We start from the raw sequence: 22171 nt of genomic DNA on the forward strand, positions 1-22171 counted from the left end.
ATCCCTGTATGACGATAAGCTGTATAAGTATAATAACTTCACGGACAATTTGAAATTCTAGTAAAGGGATTTTGATTGATTGGTATTTAATGCTTCTTTCTACACTATTGGGCTATAAGAGGGTATCAATTTAAATTCATAGATGAATGATTGGGAAGGGAAGAGAGAATTATTATTGTTTTTAATCTGTCGCTGATCATACATATCGTTCAGTTCTAACCAGGCAATCATTTTCGTATATGAAATGCTCCTGTCCCCACCCCATCAAATGAATAAATATCAAATGGTGTTCCTCTTATTAAACACAGGTTTAAATTGATTGATTGTGTGTTGCTAATTTTTTAACTCTCAGTGACAAATATTTCATGCATTGTCAGGAAAACACGAGTTAAAAAGTAAGGCTTATAATATAAAAAAAAACCGTAGATATGCGATATGATTGCTATAATGTGGAAACTCTCCACCAGAGTTCAAATATGAAGTGGATGTAAGCAATTACAGGCAATCGTCAATGACAAAACTCGGTACTGTAAATTTAAGTCGTCTATAGAAACCAAGTTCTTGTGGTAATTTTCCTGAAATTTATTAGTAGACATGAAAAGCAAATATCACATGCATATCAGGATGACAACAGTCAACATATTAGAGTGATATTAACCCTACTTTGTATTACAAACTATGTATAGATGATAATTGATTGGTTTTATGTCCAGTGGCAAATAGTACCAGCATATCAGGACAAGATCATTTTGAATTGATATGAACCCTACTTTGTATTACAACACGTCTTAATTGATGATAATGGATGGTGTTTTATGTCCAGCAGCAAATATCACATGCGTATCAGGACAAGATATTATCCCTCCTTTGTATTACAAACTATGTATGGATGATGATTGATTGGTTTAATGTCCTGTGGCAAATATTACAAGTAAATCAGGACGAAAATGCGTTTAAGTAATTACTAATATGAACCCTTCTTTGTATTTCAACACGTCTTCATATATAAAGACAATGAGGCTGGGTGGTGTTTTATGTCTGACAAAAAATAATATCACATAACTACATTTTAGTTCATAACAGTAAAATTTCCTAGTTTTAAATAAACTTTTCAACTACGAAAAACTGAGATGATACGTTATCCGTTGTGAAGTTTCCTTTTGTGCAGGTCTATACGTTACTACATGTAGTACCATTAATTTCATAGTTGTGTAGTCGCTATGTGGGTAGCCAAGTGAATTTTACTACAGGAATCTAGGACATAATTTATTAACATAAGTATACTATTTCCTTGAATTTTCAGTCACATTTTTTTTGTCGAGGCCTTTTTAGCCGATTATAAATGATATTGGTTTATTTTGTCAATGTTGAAGACCATACGGCTGCCTATCATTGCTTACATCTACTCAGTCCCTTCAACTCTAGTGGAAAGTTCTCTCAATGCCATTAATACCACTTGTGTTGGGGTTTTTTTTTTTGTATTCCGGGCTGCCTATTAATGCTTACATCCACTTCATTTGAACTTTGTTGGATAGTTGTCTCAAAGGCAATCATATTACATCTCTTTATTTGTATATTCTTAGAATGATGATATGCAACTGTTACTATACATAATATATAGATATAAATGTAGTGTCTTACAAATATATAAAAGAAAACCTGTCTTCATAACCATTACAACAGCTGCCTTTGTCACAGTTTATACAAAAACTATCAATTATGTATAAGTAATAAATAAGCCTTATTAGTAAATTCAATCAGCTGTAGGAAATGATATTTCGTTTCGGTCATGTGCCCTGTAACATCCAATCATATGGCTCCTTTTCGTCAGGTATCATTTATTCATAATTCATGTAATTTGTGTACTCCGGAAAATCTGTATTGATATTTTCAGGATAAAGACAAGGACATTTGTCAACGGTAAGAGTTCTGTTTTTTCTGATATTAATATAAATTGTCCTTTTATTTCGGATTTGTAACAAACTGTTGCTCTATTTTATAGTTAAATAATATTGGAATAGTTTGACTTTGTTGTTTCTTTTCAATTGTTTTTTTGTTAAATTTTCAAATATATTTTTTAATCAAGTTTGTTGTACAATGTATTTCTCCCACATAAGAAAACCTAGTTATATGTTAAGCTTTATTCGAAGAAAAAATCATATCTAATTTTTAAAGTCTAGTCGGGATGAAATTTATTCATGATGGCGGAGAAACTTCCATTTTGAAACGAAAAATTTCAAAATGATTCATAATTGTATTCAACTAATACATTTGTAAAAGCAAAGTCGGCTATTAATTTTTCAAAGCTATTAATTATGTAAAACTTTTTCAAAGCTATTAATTATGTAAAACTTTATCAATTTTTGAAACATCCTGTAGAACAAACATTTTATACATATACTCCTCCAATAACGTATGTAAAACGGAAAACGAAGTAGTCTATAAATGTGTTTGATTGAAAAGTGTATAATCTAAGAATTGTTTATCTCCGGATGAACATGAATTTGGTTTTTATTAATGGGCCTTCTAACTTTTTTCATTGAAATTGGAGTAAATAAAGAAAATAACATTTTGGCAGCAATTTCAATATAAATCAGAATGAAGTCATAAAATTGGTATGAAGAATTTACCATGATACCATGGATACACTGCATTAGTGGATACTTTTTTCATATCATTAATTTACCTCTATTCAAAAACAAATATGCTTAAGTTAGCTAAAATTTATTCCAAATAAAAAAATACCAATTGTACTGTTACAAAGGGGAATGGATAAATGCACCGATAATGCACCGTAACTTTTATGTAGTAGTCGCGCCTATTCCCATTTTTCAATCTTGGTGGGGTTTTTTTCTCTTTTAAATTAAAAATTTCGCTAGATCATTGTTCATTGTATTTGTTGAATAAACGAAAGAAAAGGTCTACACACATTTTAGACAACACGATTTTAACTCACTATACATGTACATTTAACTGTTACAGAACAGATGGCTACAAATGTACAGGAAATACTTTGAAGTGTATACTTCCACAATCATTAAAAAGAATACACAACTCATCATTATTTCTAAAATAAACATACAGTGTGTTAAATATCTCATTCAAAACAGATTTATTGCTACAAAAAGAAAATTAATTGATTCAGAAAAAGATTAATGGCAAATCCACCTTAAGATTCTGTAAGTTTTCAGAGTAAATACTGTCAGGTGCAAATAACATACCAGGGAGCTGCACGTTGTTTTCATTTGAGATAAATCATTACATATCAAACAGTTTCTAGATATCATTTACCATTTAACGGTTTCATGTGTGGTGGTGTGTTTTTTTTCAGAACTGCATCATGATGCATGTATTCAAAAGACAAATGCTTCGTTTCTAGGTCAAGCATGATTCTCAACTTTAAAAACCGTGAAGACATGCTTTTTACATTTTGTGCATCTACCATTTTACTGTTTCGAATGTGGTGGTTTGGCTTGTATCAGAACTGCAACATAATGCATGTATTCAAAAGGCACATGCTAAGTATCTAACTCAAGTTTCTTAACATAAAAAACTGCCAAGACATGCTTTTTACATCTACCATTTTACTGTTCCATTGTGGTGGTTTGGCTTTTATCGGCAGAAATGCATCATTATGCATATATACAAAAGACACAAAAAGTCATGCTAAATCTTTAGCTCAAGATTTTCAACATAAAAAAAATGTGCTTTTACGTCTATTATTCCATTTTGAAATTATAATGTTTCAGCAGCAAACTCGCTTTCTTTAACATGTCTTGTGTAATAGGACATACAAAGTGTAAATGATTAAATACTCGACTTATATATAAAGTACAGTACATTGCAAAAATGATATTACCCCCCCCCCCCCTTTTTTTCTGCCAAATAAAAAAGCATCCATTTATGTACATATCGTTTGGCTATATTTACAAAGTTTCGTTTATTGAACAATCTAAACCTGTATGACAAATGCTCTCTAAACAGTTCCACTGTGAAGAAAGTTCATCGTAAAGTATGGCCGAATTTTTATATACTATGTTTCCATTAAATTCGGTTGGCCTCAAAGGAGATGCAATATGCAAAAATCAGTTGACATCTCTAATCCTTTACTTGTAATAATACCCTGACATATTTTTTTATGGTTAAAACAGAAGACGTTGATGGTTGAATTTATCTGTCAGTTGAATAAGGATGGTAGATCGAGGGTGTTTTCATGTTGTTATTGACACCTTAATGTACATATTTGATATTTACAACTGTTTTATGCCTAGACTTGTCACATGCTCTGTATATATGTCTATCTACAATGAAGTTTTTATACTGCAACCATTTAAAATATGTAAAGACATTTCCTTATACATGCACATTGATGCATTCAATCTTTAAGAAATCACTAATCTGCTTTGTCAATGGAACGCCTTAAATAAATCTTAAATGTGACTATTTAAGTAAATGAGAAATTTTGCACTAAATATATTGCTTTCAATTTTAACTTATATGAAATGCACTTGAAGAATGTTTGCTTTATCGTGTTTGACTCAACATGTTTTCAAAAATATTCATTTCGTGTTATTATTACAAATACAAGGAAGTATGATTGTTTATAAATGAATCGGTTTCCAGTCGCTCATTTCTGATAAATACATGAAATATGCATAAAAGTATTGGAGTGTAATGCAAAAGAAATCCCAGAGCTTACTGGAATGGCAAATTTGAATTATTGATCTAGCTTCCCGCCAGGGATCTGACATCTAAAAACAATTTCTTTATCTTAACAAATGATAATTTATATGAATCAACAAACAGAATTTGTAGCATATAAAACACGCGGTGCAATTTACATGAATTATACTATATAATTATTACCCTGAAACGAAAATCACTCGTTATTTCCGTCACTGCAACAAAACATTATATATTTTTATTGATTTAAGTACCTAAACCGAGTTGACATAGAAAATAATTTCTATTGAAGTTTGTTGAAATTTACTTATTTTTGCAATAAATAGAATAGCAAAATCTTTTCACTTCTTGCTTATAATCTTTTACCTGGGACTTCCATTTATAGTCACCATGCATGGGACTAATAAGATATCTATTAGTAAGTACCAGGTTTCACCATTTCAGAATCTGGATGGGCTCATTGAATTTTTTTTTTAAATTGACGCATCCCGAAAGGAGGTGCCTAAAGTAAAGAAGATCCTTTGTTTCTGCGGGTTTATTTTATAACGTCAAAATCGACATAAATGATGCAGATTATCTATCCCCTCTTTCCAGTTGGAACCCTTTAATTTCCCTTGTTTTAAAAGTCTGGAACTGCATCTGCTCATTGTCCAACGAATAGAAAGTAAGAATATAATGATAGATTCATCTTATTTATAAAAAAAAACACATAAATATATAAAAAGTAAAGAAGAGTAATACATAAAGTTTCGAAGCTGAAAATTTCAGGCATTTTAGACGAACAAACACAGTCATCATGAACCTTTGACCATGCATTTGTGTGTCCGTAGTGTAAATACAAGGCTTCTTTTCATACAAAATTATGCACAAAATAAACGAATCAATTCAAATGATAGTGATCCTATATATTCTGCAAAAATCGTTGCTGTTTACTATTTTTTCTTAGATCTTCGCTATTAGTAATCCTTTTCCCTGTCGTAACCTCACGAACTTCCGTGTGCAGAACAATAAATTATTTATTTTCTGCAAATAATTTCGTCGTTTTAATCATTTATAATGTGGTAAATGGACATCATAATAAACGGATACTGTACAAACAGTGAAATACCATTCTGACATTTAGAAAATTGATGTTAATTGCATATGTCGCTTGACAAAGCTATAATAACAGTCGTCCAACCTTGGTTGTTTTCCGTTGCATGTAAATCTATTCGATCGAAGAGAAAATGAAGATGAAAAAACATTTCGCATCATTATGATTCTTCCAAAACATCAGGAGAGGAAAGAAGAAATACGGCCAATTTATTACGTAATTAAAAAAAAACACACAAGGTGGCTCAACTTAGCTAGGATGACCTAACTGATGCCATGCATAAGAGTTGACGTAAAAGAGAATAGAAATCAAAATATGTTATAGTTTTTGACCAAGCAAGTTGGTGTATATATATAGACAAATAGGGATGCTAAAAACACTTCCAAAAGGGGCATAACAATTTGATGATGCTCGCTTTGCATGATCCTGCATGGTGCCTTCGGATTGAATTTGGCAGCAGGCACACCATAGTCTTAACGCTAAAAGGACTTATATTAAGGCCTTAACCATGTTAACGACAACTATTCATTTTGTTAACTTTAAAGACATTTATTTCATTGTTCGAATATTTCTTCATAAATATGTTCAAAATCAGTTTGGATTTAAAATAAATACTTGTTAAATTGTGCCTTTTGTCGTTTAAATATATATAAATAGGGACAAGTTTATGTTGTCAATAGTTTTCTTTGTAATATATATAGCTACACATTCCAAAATTTACCTACTTCATCGATGAATGAGTTGATTATATGGTTTGGTTTTAATTCGTGTTATTATGAACGAAATTTATTTTCATTCCTATTGTTCAAAATAGCGAACGTGACCTTTCAAAAAGAAAACTATTGTCAAAACGAAATTCCTCAAATGTTTATTGTAACGTTAACTTTGATCTTGGTTGTAAAGCACAGCTGACCGCCAAATAAAAGACTTTTACACATTTCTTTCATTTTTTTCTTCATGTTTTGTAAATTAAATTTGATATTAATTTATATAGAAAATTCTTTATTAAAAATGAAAATATAGTTCAGGCAGTTATGCATGCATGCAGTAAAAGTGAATGAAAGTCCTTGACACTGAGCTTCTTTAGAAAAACTTGGTTCCGAAAACTTTTTTTTTGTTTTAGTTAACAACGACTTTGTAGGTTGTATCATGGAAGTAATATTCAATATTACTTCCATGGTTGTATTAAAAAATCTCAGATTACATGGCCCATATTAGACATTTCAATAAATATGAATAATATGAATCACAAAGGACAAAAAGTAATAATTGCATATACTAGTTGTTATTATTACCTGATATCATTTAAAAACAATTTAATTTATATTTTCTGTGTATTGGACACTATACGATCAGATATTGACATATTTATTTCATTTCTGTCAATATGAAATCACGATAATCCATTAAGTTGATCGATTACATCAATCTTTGTGGCACTAATGATTGACATCTGATCTTTAAAAAAAAATCAAAATAAAATGATAAAAAACGGGGACCGTGAATTTATACGTTCAAAGTTAAGTTTATTCATTATACAGGGGCGTTGACAGTTTGTCTTCGGCTCACGAGTTTTACATTTCCCTTAAGTCAGTATACGGTACGTCCCCTTTTTCTACAGTGTCACTTCAACCTCTTAGGGGAAATATAGTATCATTATTCCTATGTAGATAAAGCGGTAATGCCCTTTTCATTTAAAAAATGTAAATGTCTTAAAAATTGAGCCCTTAAATGCAAATATCCAGTTCAAAAAGCGCAAACGTCCCATAAAAAACGCAAACCCCACTCATCAATATCCCAGAAAGAGGACAGGCTTGGCGTTTAAATTTATTATTTATTTTTTATCCATTTATATATGACAATAGACATGAATGAAAAAAATATATGGAGTATAATGTGTAAAATTGTAACAAAATGAAACAAATAGCTAAAGGACAGCGAAGAGGCAAAACTTTTAGCATATCTCTGTAAGCGATTAGGGGTTTTATTTCTTCGTGTACGGTGACGAAACTTTTGAGGTACGCCTATTTGCTAGTTTTATTCATTTGATACATCACGCTGAAAAGAAATATCTATAATATGTGTAAACCATATTTCAATCACTTCAATTGGGTCAATGAATTTGTCTAACCTCTTTGCTTTCAGTAATAAAACAAAATGCGTATACGTTTAATAAGGGGACGAATGTAGACAGGACAGCAACCAATTGACACAAACAAATAAAAAAAAAGATAGTGACAAATCAGCATACAATACAGTTTATAAAATTGTTAGAGTAAAGATAATGGTCAATGAACAGAAACTATCCATGCTACACCACCAAATTCTTCAAATGACATCCAGACATCCATGACATTGTTTGAGAAATCGAATATTTGACAAAAATGGAAATACCTTTACGTATTTAACCATATTTCAGTAATACATGAGGGTCATACATATGCAAGCATAATTGGCGAAGATGTCAGATTTGTGTTCTTTGGAGTCAAAGATGAAAGTTCGATTGACGTTATATTATTATATTTATAGTCACTGTGATGTTTAAGATCACTTTAAGTTCTAATAATTTTAGAAACTATTTTTAATTCCTAATTTTATTATAATGTGTTTTAGGTGGCTATGGATGACCAAATAATAGATTTAGAAGAAATCGTTGAAAAACAAGCATGGGATTTATATATGAGCAGTAGGAAGAAAGGATTTCCAAAGAAACGAAAAGAATTGAATTTAGTTTTTGACTGGTCTGGAGTGTCTTTTGTAACAGAACAGCCAACTTATTCACAGACAGGAAACGCACATTTTGAATCGAACGTTATATTTAGGTCGGTCTTCGAAAATCAAAGTGCTAATAAGCAGGAACATTCTCTTAAAGCAGAGCGCCAGACAGTTGCGGAATGTAAAAGTACACTGTCAAAGGGCTACACGACAAGTTTAAATATGGGTCTAGAAATAGGGGCACCAGAGGAAATAGCAAAGGCTTCAATAGGATATTCTAGAGGATATGAGGTGGTTAACGGTAGAGAGACCACTAACCAGAAAACATTGACATGGTCAAGTGAGGGAACACTTACTGTCCCAGAACATTCAAATCTGACAGCTGAAATTCATATCAAGGAAAAGCAGTGTGGATACACATTTAAATCTCGTACCGCCATACGTGGAACAGTTGTAGTGAATTTTTACAGTAGGAGGGACAATAACAAATATCTAATGGTATTCACAGGAGATATGAAAGACGTTCTTTTAGATGATAAAACTATACCGGACTTAAAGACCGAGGGACGGACAGTGTTTATTGATATAGAGGGAAGCTGTGATTTTAAGTTTGGGATTGAACAACAGATTGTTATATCGTAGATTCATATCGTAGATTCATATCTTTTTATATGCATTTATAATTGCCATCGTTGTGTATCGAAGTGTTCAGGAAAAATTTGACTTGATTATGAACCAGAGCTCTTATACTAATTCGGAGCCGACATGCATTTACTGTTGTAACCGGGCTGTGATTTTCTAATGACTTTAGTGATCGTCATGCAGACATTTTTTTTACAAATAAGTTTTACATATATATTATTATTAGGCTTATATTACTCAGTCTACCCATAGTACCGTTTTCTATATATAAAAAATCATTTTCAAAGATGTTAGTCAATTGTTGTTGTTGAATTACTCAATTATATTGCAGAACTTGAAAGGTGTTTTACCTCTGGGAAATAAAAAGAACTTATCACCTCACTGAGGCTTACCCTGCTCTCATGGAAACAAAAATCCCTTCATTTTACTTGTTTTATTTCCACAATTATAAGATCCAACCGTAACGTAAAAAAATGCAAATATGAATTTAATAGAAACACATGAAGCTTATTCTTACATACTTTGAACTATATATATACACTCTGTAACGCATTTCAGTCATTCGGTTCTTATCACGTATTCTTAGACAAAATAGTAGTCACGAATCCACTTTATTTTGTTTTCATTCTGATCAAACGCCTAGAATAATCGAATGAGTGGTTGTGCATTTGATAATTTGACAACTAGATATGAATGGAGCTTGCAGCTACTGCTTTAAAGAACATGAGAATCAGAATTTTTGGGAATGTAAGGTCCTTGTCTAAAAAAAATTAGGGCAACTGTTGCGGTTATATATATCTTTTTTTCATACTTTATTTTTGTGGTAGGTGAGATCTGAGACTACTATAACAGTTATAGTAGTCTCAGGTGAGATGAAGCGGTTGAGCTGCTGGCATAGACCATCTTCCTATTTTGTCATTGCGTTGTCATTTGTTCTTCGTCTTACGAGTTTTTATTTGTCTCTTACTATTATCCCTCGTCTCTTATTAGGCTATAGTAAGTTAAAACTGTGTTAAGATTCGACATATTGACAAATATTCCAATCCTGTTATTTCATGCAACGTATACTTATTCAGATTCAGTTTATGATTGAGGTAAAATTCAGAACTCAAGTTGCCTTCGATATGTAACTGACTCGAGAGTTACAAAGTAAGTAACTGAGTTACCACCATGGTTTGGTTGGTAAGGGTTTTTCTGTTGTTGTTGTTGGCATGTCTGTGCTGCACTTGACCACATGACATATATGTTTGTCGTAACCTCATTCCCGTCTGCTCAATCATTAGTTTTCTGTCCGGCTTTACGCTATTGTTTTGCCTTTTCTGTTTGTCTTTTCTCCGCTTTTATTTTTGGTCATGGTATTGTCGGACATTTTAATTGGAGTTATAACTGATTTCAGATTGCTCCCTATGTGTCATATATTTTATTTACATTGTTGTGAATTAATGGTTCGATTGTAGCTTTAGGTATTTTAGTCTTCAAAGTAGGGCTACCAACCTATTAGCTGATTAGAGCTCACGACACCGGGTATATACATTTTTCTTTTTGAAAAACCAGCACCATTAGGGAATTACGCTCGAGACCAAAGTTTAAGAAAGAAAACTACATTTTTAAATAAAATTGAAATATGCGAATTGAATAAAACATTGTGGGTATGAAACTCTATGGGATCGATTACGGAATAACTTACTAGTTTTTAGCCTTTTTTCTCGGATCGAATTGTCAAACAAAACGAACTTGCGTGCAATGGCAGAGGAATCTGAATATCGCATTCCCAAAGGTATAAAATTCAGGTGTATTTAGATTATTAGACAAACCAATATTTGTCAAACTTAGCCTTTTCTACATTAAGGTTTTAGCAGCAATCGAAGATATAAAGCTAGTGCTGACTATTTTGCAGTTTGATTTTAAAAAAACATAAGGTCTGACAAATTATGACATGCCCCATAATCTTCATGAGTACTGTCATACTGTCATATTTTACTTTCAGTTTACCTTCTTAGAATATTAAATCATTTATTTGCCTTTCAATTATTTTCTTTTATTGAATTATTTGAAAGAAATCTGGTTTAATGCTTGGCAATGACTACAATTTATAAAATTAATTCAATAATAATAATAATGATATACATTGTTGCTCACTCTTGCCCCAGGCAGCATTTTATTTTACATCAAGTTATGAGGGTCAACATGGGATTTATAGAATAAAAATCATTGGCATAAAAAGTGACGAATAGACAAAAAAAAAAAAAAAATCCATCATGTCCATGTCCATACATGTGTATTTTGGAAAATTATCCCAGGAAAAATACAAGTGTAATTCTAACTTCTTGAACATTGTTGAACAGTTAAAGGCTTTTTTTTTGCTGGGACAACTTAGTTTTTTAAGACTCCATAATTATTTGGTCTAAATAACATCCAAGCTTTTGAAAAAGATCAACATGATCAATCAATATGCAAATTCAATGGTACATTTTGTATTAAACACAGAAAATTAGTTTGTCTCTTACATCACTGTCTTACATTTGTTTGTCTTAGTCATGTACATGTACCTCCAATCTACTTAATTTTAAACCAAAGCATGAAGTATGTTAGCTCATTTCTATATATATACATGATATACAGGACCTCTAATATCAAATAACACTGTACACACCTCAGATATCACATGACACAGAACATGTAGAACATAACTATACAAAAATGTAAAAACATTGATAAACAAGAAAACATTTGATGTGAGTGTTTCATAGTGGAAAATTTCCTTACAACAAGAACAGTAACCCACATTGAGTAAAACTTTAAAACATCACAAGTATATTCAAAGTAGAAGGCATTTATAAAAGAATGAATTCCCTAGTACTTAGATGGGTTTTCATTTTTCCATCCATCCTCTTTGGGAGTTGATATAAACCTCATATCTTGCTGACTTTGTCTAGTCAATGAAATTATAGACACATGAGTTCATTTTATAATAAGACTTGCAAGTACATGTAATACATGTGACCTGAGCAGAGAAACTTTTGTATATCACATACATTCATGTAGTAGTGACGGTGAGTACATATATATGTTTTATTTCTTAAAAAAAGAAAAGAGCCACACACAAAAAAATAAAAACAAGTGAGGGATGAGATCTTAAATAACTAGTTGAACAACTCTACATTAAATTAATATGGTATAAATCTTCACAAGATAAGACCAGCACATTTGTGAACTGTACACTTTTACAGTAAATTAGGTTTATCATGCTTCATGTAACATGCTTGTTATTTGTTCAGCGACTGTTCAAGAAATTGACAAGAAGACAGTAGAAGTTAGTATAAGAATACCTAATTTGGAAGTGAAAGCCAAGATTCCAGGGATAGGAACTGCTAAACTAAAGGATAACTGTACAGTAACACCCAGTTTTAAGGCAAAGTAAGCAAGACTTGCATTATTATAATTATAAAGAAATAAACTTGTAATGTCTTGAGGAACATAAAATATATGATACATGTACTTTAAAACATTCATGTATGGTAGATAATAAGTAACAACTTATTTCTAAATATGGCTGGGTTGCCCTTCTGTCATGTTTGTTGTGCTGAATCTAAATAACATAATTTCGCAGAGGAATAGGTTCTCAATATTAAAAGTGTCCTTGGCAACATGCATGAATACACATTTTTGTTAAGAATGTGTATTTGACACCCATACATCTTTGTGAAACACATTTATGTTGGTCAAAGGATGTGGCTAATGAATTACAGAAAGTAGTAGACCTTAAAAATGTATAATATAAACAAGCAATCTGGCTGAAATCCAGTAGAATATCATTCCTTCAAGGATGTTAACAGGCTTAAAACAAACACCAGAAAGAAAAAAGAAGTTAATAAGTTGTGAATATAACTTTTTGCATATGATATTGCCAAGGTCAATTTTTCAGGCCATATTATGCCCTTTGTGGTCATATTTTTTTACCAAAAAATGTGGGTTTACTGCTTACTGCGTTATTGTGGAACTTGAAGGTGCAGTGCATAATGGCATAAGATACTATTTAGAAAAAAAGTTAAATGCAAATCTTTTTGTTTCAAGTATTTAATAATTGATCGGAAATTTAAAATACACTTCATTATTTAAAGCAGTTGAATATTGAGAGTAAAACAATGGTGATCGAACCATTTTGTTAGCTGAAGTGATCCTCAAAATAATCATTATGCATTGTTACTGGTACATGTAATTGTTTATTTAGGAGTTGTTGAAAAATAAATATACATTTAAGTATGTTATAAATCTTATATGAGAATTTAAGTCAAATCAGTGAATATAAATTTGACAGCTTATGATTGAAAAGGAAATACAAATGTAATGTCAGCCATGTAGTTCAGAGGAAAAATAAAAGAGCTGAAGAAGGCCAATGGCCAAAACGTCTTGAAAAATTGGTTTATTTATACAATTATACAAAGTATGTTCCCTATTGGAATTTTAAAAACAAGGAGCTTATGCCTCTTTAAAGGACTTTATCAGTTTTTCAGTACTAAAGCAAACAAAAGTTGTTTTTAAGGCCATTTTAAGAACCTTAAAAACTTAATCTAACTAGGAAAATGAAATTAAATATTTAATTGTATGTTTTTTTATTTCTTTATTTAGTTCCCTTCAAATAACTGCCATTATCAAGAAGAATGATATTGAAAACAAGTTTAGATATGATATAAAAAAGTTACCAGGGGAGATAATTCCTGAGAAATGCACCACAAAGGTTAGTAGATTGTTTAAACATAAAGATAAGAAGATGTTGTATGATTGCCAATTAAACAACTTTTCACGAGAGACCAAATAACACTGACATAAACACTTGAGGTACCTTAAAATCAGCTATTGAAATGACAATTTAAACCAGAAAAAGTTTATTTAAAGGAAAATAATGAAAACATGCCAAAAAAACAATAAAGAAAGAATCAATAAAAAATAAGAAAACTTGTCATGCTTGAATTTTTCCCCCTGTAATATAATACACAGAAAAAAGTCAGATACATAACTTTTGCAGTTGCAGTTTGTTAAAATTTCTGACCAGTTTAACAGTTTGATTTGATAAAACAATTGTAATATAAGGTCATAATTTTAAATGAACAGCAAAAGGTGAAGACCTGTATAATGTACATTGAAGTCATCTATCTCTTATTTAGATTTAATTCACAGTTAGATGACCAGGTATAAGAACTTAAATGATATATACAAGTAGCCAATGGCTATAGTATGTATCGTTACATATATATACATGTATCACACTTGTAATAGTAGGTGTTTAGTTAAATGTTGTAATGGTCAAATCTTTAAATGGAATAGCGTAAATATTTGTTATGCCCCACCTACAATAGTAGAGGGGCATTATGTTTTCTGGTCTGTGCGTCTGTTTGTCCATCTGTAAGTTCGTTCGTTCCTCCGTCTGTTCTGCTTCAGGTTAAAGTTTTTGGTCAAAGTAGTTTTTGATGAAGCTGAAGTCCAATCAACTTGAAACTTAGTACACTTGTTGCTTATGATATGATCTTTCTAATTTAAAACCAAATTAGACTTTTGACCCCAATTTCACGGTCCACTGAACATAGAAAATGAAAGTTCAAATTTCAGGTTACAGTTTTTGATCAAGGTAGTTTTTAGCGCACCGGGCCCGAAGGGCCAAGTGAGCTTTTCCCATCACTTTGCGTCCGTCGTCGTTAACTTTTATAAAAATCTTCTCCTCTGAAAATACTGAACCAATTCAAACCAAACTTCATCTGATTGATTCCTAGGGTATCTAGAATAAAGTTTGTGTTTTAATTCCCATTTCATCAAAAATCATGGCCGCCATGGCTAAAAATAGAACATAGGGGGAAAATGCAGTTTTTGGCTTATAACTCAAAAACCAAAGCATTTAGAGCAAATCTGAAATGGAGTAAATTTGTTTATCCATTCAAGACCTATATGCCCTGAAAATTTTAGATGAATCAGACAACCCATTGTTGGGTTGCTGCCCCTAAATTGGTAATTTTAAGGAAATTTTACTGTTTTTGGTTATTATCTTGAATATTGTTATAGATGGAGATAAACTTTAAACAGCAATAATGTTCAGCAAAGTAAGATCTACAAATAAGTCAACATGACCAAAATGGTCGATTTGACCCCTTTAGGAGTTATTGCCCTTTATAGTCAATTTTTAACCATTTTTCGTAATTCTCCATCTTTTACAAAAATCTTCTCCTCTGAAACTACCGAGCCAAATTAATCCAAACTTGGCCACAATCATCATTGATGTATCTAGTTTGATAATTGTGTTTTTTGACCCAATCAACCAACCAAGATGGCCACCACGGCTAAAAATAGAACATGGAGGTTAAATGCAGTTTTTGGTTATTACTCAAAAACCAAAGCATTTAGAGCAAATCTGAAATGGGGTAAAATTGTTTATCTGGTCAAGATCTATCTGCCCTGAAATTTTAAGATGAATGGGACAACCCGTTGTTGGGTTGCTGCCCCTAAATTGGTAATTTTAATGAAATTTTGCTGTTTTTGGATATTATCTTGAATATTATTATGGATAGAGATAAACTGTAAACAGCAAAAATGTTCAGCAAAGTAAGATTTATAAATCAGTCAACAGGACCAAAATGGTCAGTTGACCCCTTTAGGAGTTATTGCCCTTTATAGTCAATTTTTAGCCATTTTTCGTAAATCTTAGTCAACTTTTACAAAAATCTTCTCCTCTGAAACTACTGGGCCAAATTTTACCAAACATAGCCAGAATCATCATTAGGCTATCTAGTTTAAAAAAATTGTGTTTTGTGACTGGGCAAACCAACCAAGATGGCCGCTACGGCTAAAAATAGAACATAGAGGTAAAATGCAGTTTTTGGCTATTAACTCAAAAACCACAGCATTTAGAGCAAATCTGACTGAGAAAAATTGTTTATCAGGTCAAGATCTTTCTGCCCTGAAATTTTCAGATGAATTAGACAACCCGTTGTTGGGTTGCTGCCCCTGAATTGGTAATTTTAATGAAATTTTGCTGTTTTTGGTTATTGTCTTGATGTTATTATAGATAGAGATAAACTGTAAAGAGCAATAATGTTCAGCAAAGTAAGATTTACAAATAAGTCAACAGGACCTAAATGGTCAATTGACCCCTTTAGGAGCACAGGCACTTGTCTCAGAAAAAAAAATTCCTATATACCTTATTATAACACAAGGTACTTAACTTGTATTTTAGAAAAATGTAGGGTGGTGACGAAGTTCCCTTATATGCAGCTTTATAGGCTGTTAATCCCACTAAAGCTTGTTTTATCGTAAATCTAAACTGATTTATCTTTACAATGGTGTATAACATGCCTACATTTATTGTCGGAATCATCCGTAGCAATCCTACCAAAGTATGTCAATCGTTATAATTTTGCAAACCGCTGAAGAATTGGCAATAAACGCGTCATGCTCCTTGTATATCTCGGTTTCCGATTGGTCAATTCTATGGGAAAGTCTAAATGATTCTCGGAGTTATCTGATCTTGTTTCATTTCATACGTAAAGTCAAGAGAGAGTCTGAAAGACATTGACGTCATGGGAAAATTTGTAACTTATTAGACATACCACAAACAACACTTGTTAGATTTTTTTCACGGTATATCATACAATTTTACTAACTGTATGATAAGTTCTATTCATACGAAAACTAACAGTTTTTTTAAAACGATTTTTATAATAAATCATTTACTGCGGCCGTTTATTGCCAATTCTTCAGCGGTTTGCAAAATTATTACGATTGACATACTTTGGTAGGATTGCTACGGATGATTCGGACAACAAATGTAGGCATGTTATACACCATTGTATAGATAAATCAATTTAGATTTATGATATAACAAGCTTTAGTGGGGTTGAAAGCCTATAAAGCGGCATATAACAGATCTTCGTCACAACCTAACATTTTTCTAAAATGCAAGTTAAGTACCTTGTGTTATAATAAGGTATATAGGAATATTTTTTTCTGAGACAAGTGCCTGTGTTTAGGAGTTACATTTGTATTACCCTTTATAGTCAATTTTTAACAATTTTCCTTAAATTTGTAAATTTTTACTAACATTTTCCACTGAAACTACTGGGCCAAGTTTATTAAAGATAGAGATAATTGTAAGCAGCAAGAATGTTTAGTTAAGTGAAATGTAAAAAGACATCACTATCACCAAAACACAATTTTGTCATGAATCCATCTGCTTCCTTTGTTCATATTCACATACATGACATAGACCAAGGTGAGCGACACAGGCTCTTTAGAGCCTCTAGTTTATGAAGCTGAAGTCCAATCAACTTGAAACTTAATACACTTGTTGCTTATGATATGATCTTTCTAATTTTAAAGCCAAATCAGACTTTTGACCCAAATTCACAGTCCACTGAACATAGAAAATGAAAGTGGGAGTTTCAGGTTAAAGTTTTTGGTCAAGGTAGTTTTTGATAAAGTTCAAGTCCAGTCAACTTGAAACTTAGTACACATGTTCCCTATGTTATGATCTTTTTAATTTTTATGCCAAATAAGATTTTTTACCCAATTTCACGGTCCATTGAACATAGAAATGATAGTGCTAGTGGGGCATCTGTGTACTTTTGACACATTCTTGTTTTTCTTTTGATTTTAATAAAGCCTTATGATACAATTGTTATAGGTCATTGCAATGTGAAGGGTTTTCAGTTTAGATTAATAATGTTACTTTTTTCATCTTCCAACATGAAGTGTAATTTATACATTATTGTTTTTACAGTATAAAGATGATCTGATAACTGTACTACTACACAAAGCTGATACTTCATCATGGGAGATACAATTAAAGAGAGGACTTGAACAAGCTAAAGATTAAAAGGGATACCTGACTCAAGTATTGAACGGCCATCATGTCTTTTTCCAATGGTGTACTACTGTATAACCTGCAAATAAGCTTAAATGATTTATTAAGATTGTGTATAAACTTATAGAAATACTGATTTTTACAACAAAAAGCTATGCATCTGTTTTGTTGTTTACGCTCCTGGAGATATGACTGTGAATCATAAATAACCCCCTAAAGTCAGATTATACAATGTATATTTCAAATCAGTGCAATTGTCATTTTCTTTTTTGTATATTGAATTTACATACATAATGTATTTCTTAATCTGTAAAAGATATTTATGTTGAAAAAATGCCTTTAATTTATAGTTACTTGTGTGTTGTGCAATGTTGTGTATACAGCTTGCACAAACTGTTTAAAAATGTTTCTGATTTGGTCCATTTCAGAACTGGTACTAATAATAGATAATTAATTCACTTTACAATTAAATATCATCCATGCATATCAAATACTTAGCAGAATATGATTAGATTCTTCACTTCACACTCAGTTTTGCTCTTTTGTCTTTGAACATCTTTCTTTGATACCCTGTGCAAATAATGTTTTGGGAGGGCTATATTGGTATCATCTAGTTCATCTGTTTACCTGTCTGTCCATGTGCCTTGAAAGCCTCCTAAATTACTAAATGAATATCAACAAAACTTAACATAGTTGTAGGACACTACTGAAGGGTGGGCATATTTGATTAGTCCAGTTCCTGCAAGTTAAAGGGGAGACAACCCAACTTATTATCCATTTCAGAATCTAATGCATCCTGAGTAATATTTTCAAAAGTGTACACCAAAACGTCCAGATTGGTTTGAAATGTCATAAACAATGGAAATTTAACCAATGATGTGACGTTATTTTCAGTTTAGGGTGCCAACAATGAAATTACCCATGATGCTTTATATTTTGAAACGGCCAATTAAATTCAATAATACAAAAATGTGATGATAGTCTCTCATCTTACAACTCCTTTTTAAGGATTGGATAAGTTTGGATAAAACTTTGCACAGTTATAGAACACCTATGGAAGATATGAATAAAGGAATGTAATTATTGATTACCATGTAAAAAGGGAAGATAATAAATTTTTGAGTATTGGAGTATTTACATAGGTTTACTAACTTCACGAACAGTTTTTGTCGAGCCTGCAACTTTTGTTGCAGAAAGCTCGACATAGGGATAGTGATCCGGCGGCGGTGGCGGCGGTGTTAGCTCACTTCTTAAAAGGTTTATATTTTAGAAGGTGAAAGACCTGGATGCTTCATACTTTGTATATAGATGCCTCATGTTACGAAGTTTCCGTCTGTCACATGTCCAATGTCCTTGACCTCATTTTCATGGTTCAGTGACCACTTGAAAAAAAAGTTCAGAATTTTTGTTATGTTGAATTCTCTCTTATTATAAGTACAATGTAATAGGATAACTATATTTGGTATGTGCGTACCTTGCAAGGTCCTCATGCCCGTCAGACAATTTTCATTTGACCTCTACCTCATTTCATGGATCAGTGAACAAGGTTAAGTTTTGGTGGTCAAGTCCATATCTCAGATACTATAAGCAATAGGGCTAGGATATTTGGTGTATGGAAGGACTGTATGGTGTACATGTCCAACTGGCAGTTGTCACCTGACCTTGACCTCATTTTCATGGTTCAGTGGTTATTGTTAAGTTTTTGTGTTTTGGTCTGTTTTTCTCATACTTCATGCAATAGGTCTACTATATTTGTTGTATGGAATGATTGTAAGGTGTACATATCTAGCGGGTAGATGTCATCTGACCTTGACCTCATTTTCATGGTTCAGTGGTCAAAAATTATTTTTTTTAGTTTTGGTCTTTTTATCTAATATTATATGCCAAAGGTCAACTATATTTAGTGTACTGACATATCTTATGATCTTAATGTCAATCCCGCAGGTTTTGTTTGACCATGACCTCAATTCCACGGTTCATTGCACAGTGTTAAGTTTTTGTGTTTTGGTCTATTTTTCTTAAACTTTAAGTATAGGTCAACTATATTTGTTGTATGGAAGCATTGTTAGCTGTACATGTCTGCCTGGCATGGTTCATCTGACCTTGACCTCATTTGCATGGTTCATTGGTCTTTGTTTAGCTATCTTGGTTAATGTTAAGTTTATGTGACAGTTGTAATAAAGCTTTATATTAAGGACTATCAACATAATATCAATGATAAGTAAAGAAGGCGAGACATTTCAGTGTGTGCACTCTTGTAATTCTTACTTAAACATGTTTCTATTTGAATATCAATTGTGTTTAGAAGAAAAAAGTAACAAGTATCATTATGTAAAACAATGGACTATAATGTAAAGTTGTTTTATCAGCATTAATTTTGATTTTGTTATATTTAGTTTTTTATTGTTTACAATGCATAACATAATTTTTTTTCATAAAAAGGTTTAAGATTTTTGTTACATCTGTTGCTGTTGAAATGTGTTTTTTTCTCATTTTTTTTCTTCTTCTGTAAATTAAATTCATGTATGCATCTGAATAGATCAGAAAACTAATTTCTTAGAACTTTAATTGCTTGTAGAAGTCAATTTTAACAACTATATTGAAATGCATTATTGCATTTTTTTGTATATTTTATATTATTGGTTAATTGTACTAATGATGGTGGATGTTTTCAAAAGTAGAATATCTTTGTATTATATTGTACAAACCTGCCAGTGCAATACATGTTGTTAAGGAATACTATTCACAAATAATTATGTATTAATCTGTTTATTTTGAAATAACTAGAAAACTATATGTTTAATTAATCAGTGTTCTCCTCGTGGCCTTTAAGCATCATGGTAATTTGATGCTATTTTGCTAGGATGTGATGCTATCTGAAAATATTTTCTGATATATTGTGCTCTGGGTGTGATGCAATTATTTCTAAAAACAGTGTTATAGATGTGATATATAGATTCCATCACTGCAACACATCAGTGTGTTACGATATTTCTCCACTCCATACAGTTAAATCTTTATATTTAAAGTGTGAGGCTTGCCCTGAAGTAAACTTTTTATTTTTTGTATGATTAGGTTTTCTTTTACATTTTAACCTTATACTTTAGTTTATTTTATGTATGTGGTGATTGGTTTTAGTTTTTTAGATTTTGTATCTACCTCATACTCAACTAAGATTTTTTTTTTGTATAACTATGGCAGTGTTACTTTTAATATTTTGTCTGTACAACTATTTGCATCTGTAAACAAAAGATTGATATTTTACACCGAACACCATATCAAATGTAAATTATCTCCCTTGATAACTTTTAAGTTACCTCCCCTGGTGATAGATAACTTTTCAAAATTCTTTTTTTTGCAGTTTCTGAAATGAACTATTTCTAAAACTTAATTTGAAATTGATATTTGATTTAGAACTATGTTATAACTAGGTTGCAAACTATTTATATAAAAAAACCTAACCATTTCAATTACTTTGTATTCTTTTTTAATGAATTTTATTTTAAGATACCAGGTTTTTTTTTATGAATTCTTCAATAGTAGAAAAAATTAAACCATAAATTACTTGAAAAAAGTGCATAGTAACCATGAAAACTTATTGCTAGCTAGTGGTTGTTTACTGGAGTGAATATTACAGTATACATACCTTTTATTATAACAAAATTTGAAAAGAATTTGAAAATGTATTCATATTTTAAATGTTACATAAAGGTGCTCCTTTGAAAACTAGAAATATATAAAACATAAGTTACAGTAAGAATACAAGTCGATGTAGTGTCTATAAGGTACCTCCTAAACAGCAACACACAAACACACATAGCCTTCTTTTGTCTGCTTTTGATTTAATTCTACAGCAAGCTGCCTATGTCAAAATATTAACCCTAAATTTTATCAAAAGTAGAATCTGTGGTTTAAAAACTCAGGTTTTTTTTTAACTTTTTATTTATATTCTTTGAAAGTAGATATGCCAATGTTTTTAATAACATAAGTTAATTTGTATTTATAATTTAATAGGTTGTTTATATGTTTACTGCAATGATCTGATGTGTTCTTTTTATAGTTATATACATTTGAAGCATTTAATCAACTCATTAAATATTTTGAAAAATTTTGTGCCTATTTTCTTGTATTCAATTCTTATAGTAAATTTTGCTATTAATACTATAGAGGAAGGAAAATATATAGGGCAT

General features: G+C 31.3%; 2 protein-coding genes across 2 annotated transcripts; both read left to right on the plus strand.

Moving 5' to 3' along the window:
- Positions 1 to 1756: 1756 nt before the first annotated feature.
- LOC134682993 (uncharacterized) lies at positions 1757 to 9411 on the plus strand. The gene is made up of 2 exons (XM_063541975.1): positions 1757 to 1920; positions 8390 to 9411. Exon 2 carries the CDS (start codon positions 8396 to 8398, stop codon positions 9131 to 9133), a length of 738 nt encoding a protein of 245 aa, XP_063398045.1. The 5' UTR covers positions 1757 to 1920; positions 8390 to 8395; the 3' UTR covers positions 9134 to 9411.
- A 1341-nt stretch (positions 9412 to 10752) lies between these two features.
- On the plus strand, positions 10753 to 22090 carry LOC134682994 (uncharacterized). Its single transcript, XM_063541976.1, has 4 exons — positions 10753 to 10910; positions 12412 to 12550; positions 13763 to 13871; positions 17898 to 22090. Exons 1-4 carry the CDS (start codon positions 10877 to 10879, stop codon positions 17991 to 17993), a joined length of 378 nt encoding a protein of 125 aa, XP_063398046.1. The 5' UTR covers positions 10753 to 10876; the 3' UTR covers positions 17994 to 22090.
- Positions 22091 to 22171: the final 81 nt, after the last annotated feature.

The sequence above is a fragment of the Mytilus trossulus genome, chromosome 9, assembly GCF_036588685.1.
Source record: "Mytilus trossulus isolate FHL-02 chromosome 9, PNRI_Mtr1.1.1.hap1, whole genome shotgun sequence".
In the NCBI taxonomy this organism is placed as follows: domain Eukaryota; kingdom Metazoa; phylum Mollusca; class Bivalvia; order Mytilida; family Mytilidae; genus Mytilus; species Mytilus trossulus.

What these genes read in the sequence shown, in the direction of transcription:
- LOC134682993 (XM_063541975.1), top strand. Translation starts at nt 8,396, where the DNA reads ATGGATGACCAAATAATAGATTTAGAAGAAATCGTTGAAAAACAAGCA.
- LOC134682994 (XM_063541976.1), top strand. Translation starts at nt 10,877, where the DNA reads ATGGCAGAGGAATCTGAATATCGCATTCCCAAAG. An exon ending in TGAATATCGCATTCCCAAAG is followed by an intron (nt 10,911 to 12,411) that starts GTATAAAATTCA and finishes TTATTTGTTCAG; the next exon opens with CGACTGTTCAAGAAATTGAC. An exon ending in ACACCCAGTTTTAAGGCAAA is followed by an intron (nt 12,551 to 13,762) that starts GTAAGCAAGACT and finishes TTCTTTATTTAG; the next exon opens with TTCCCTTCAAATAACTGCCA.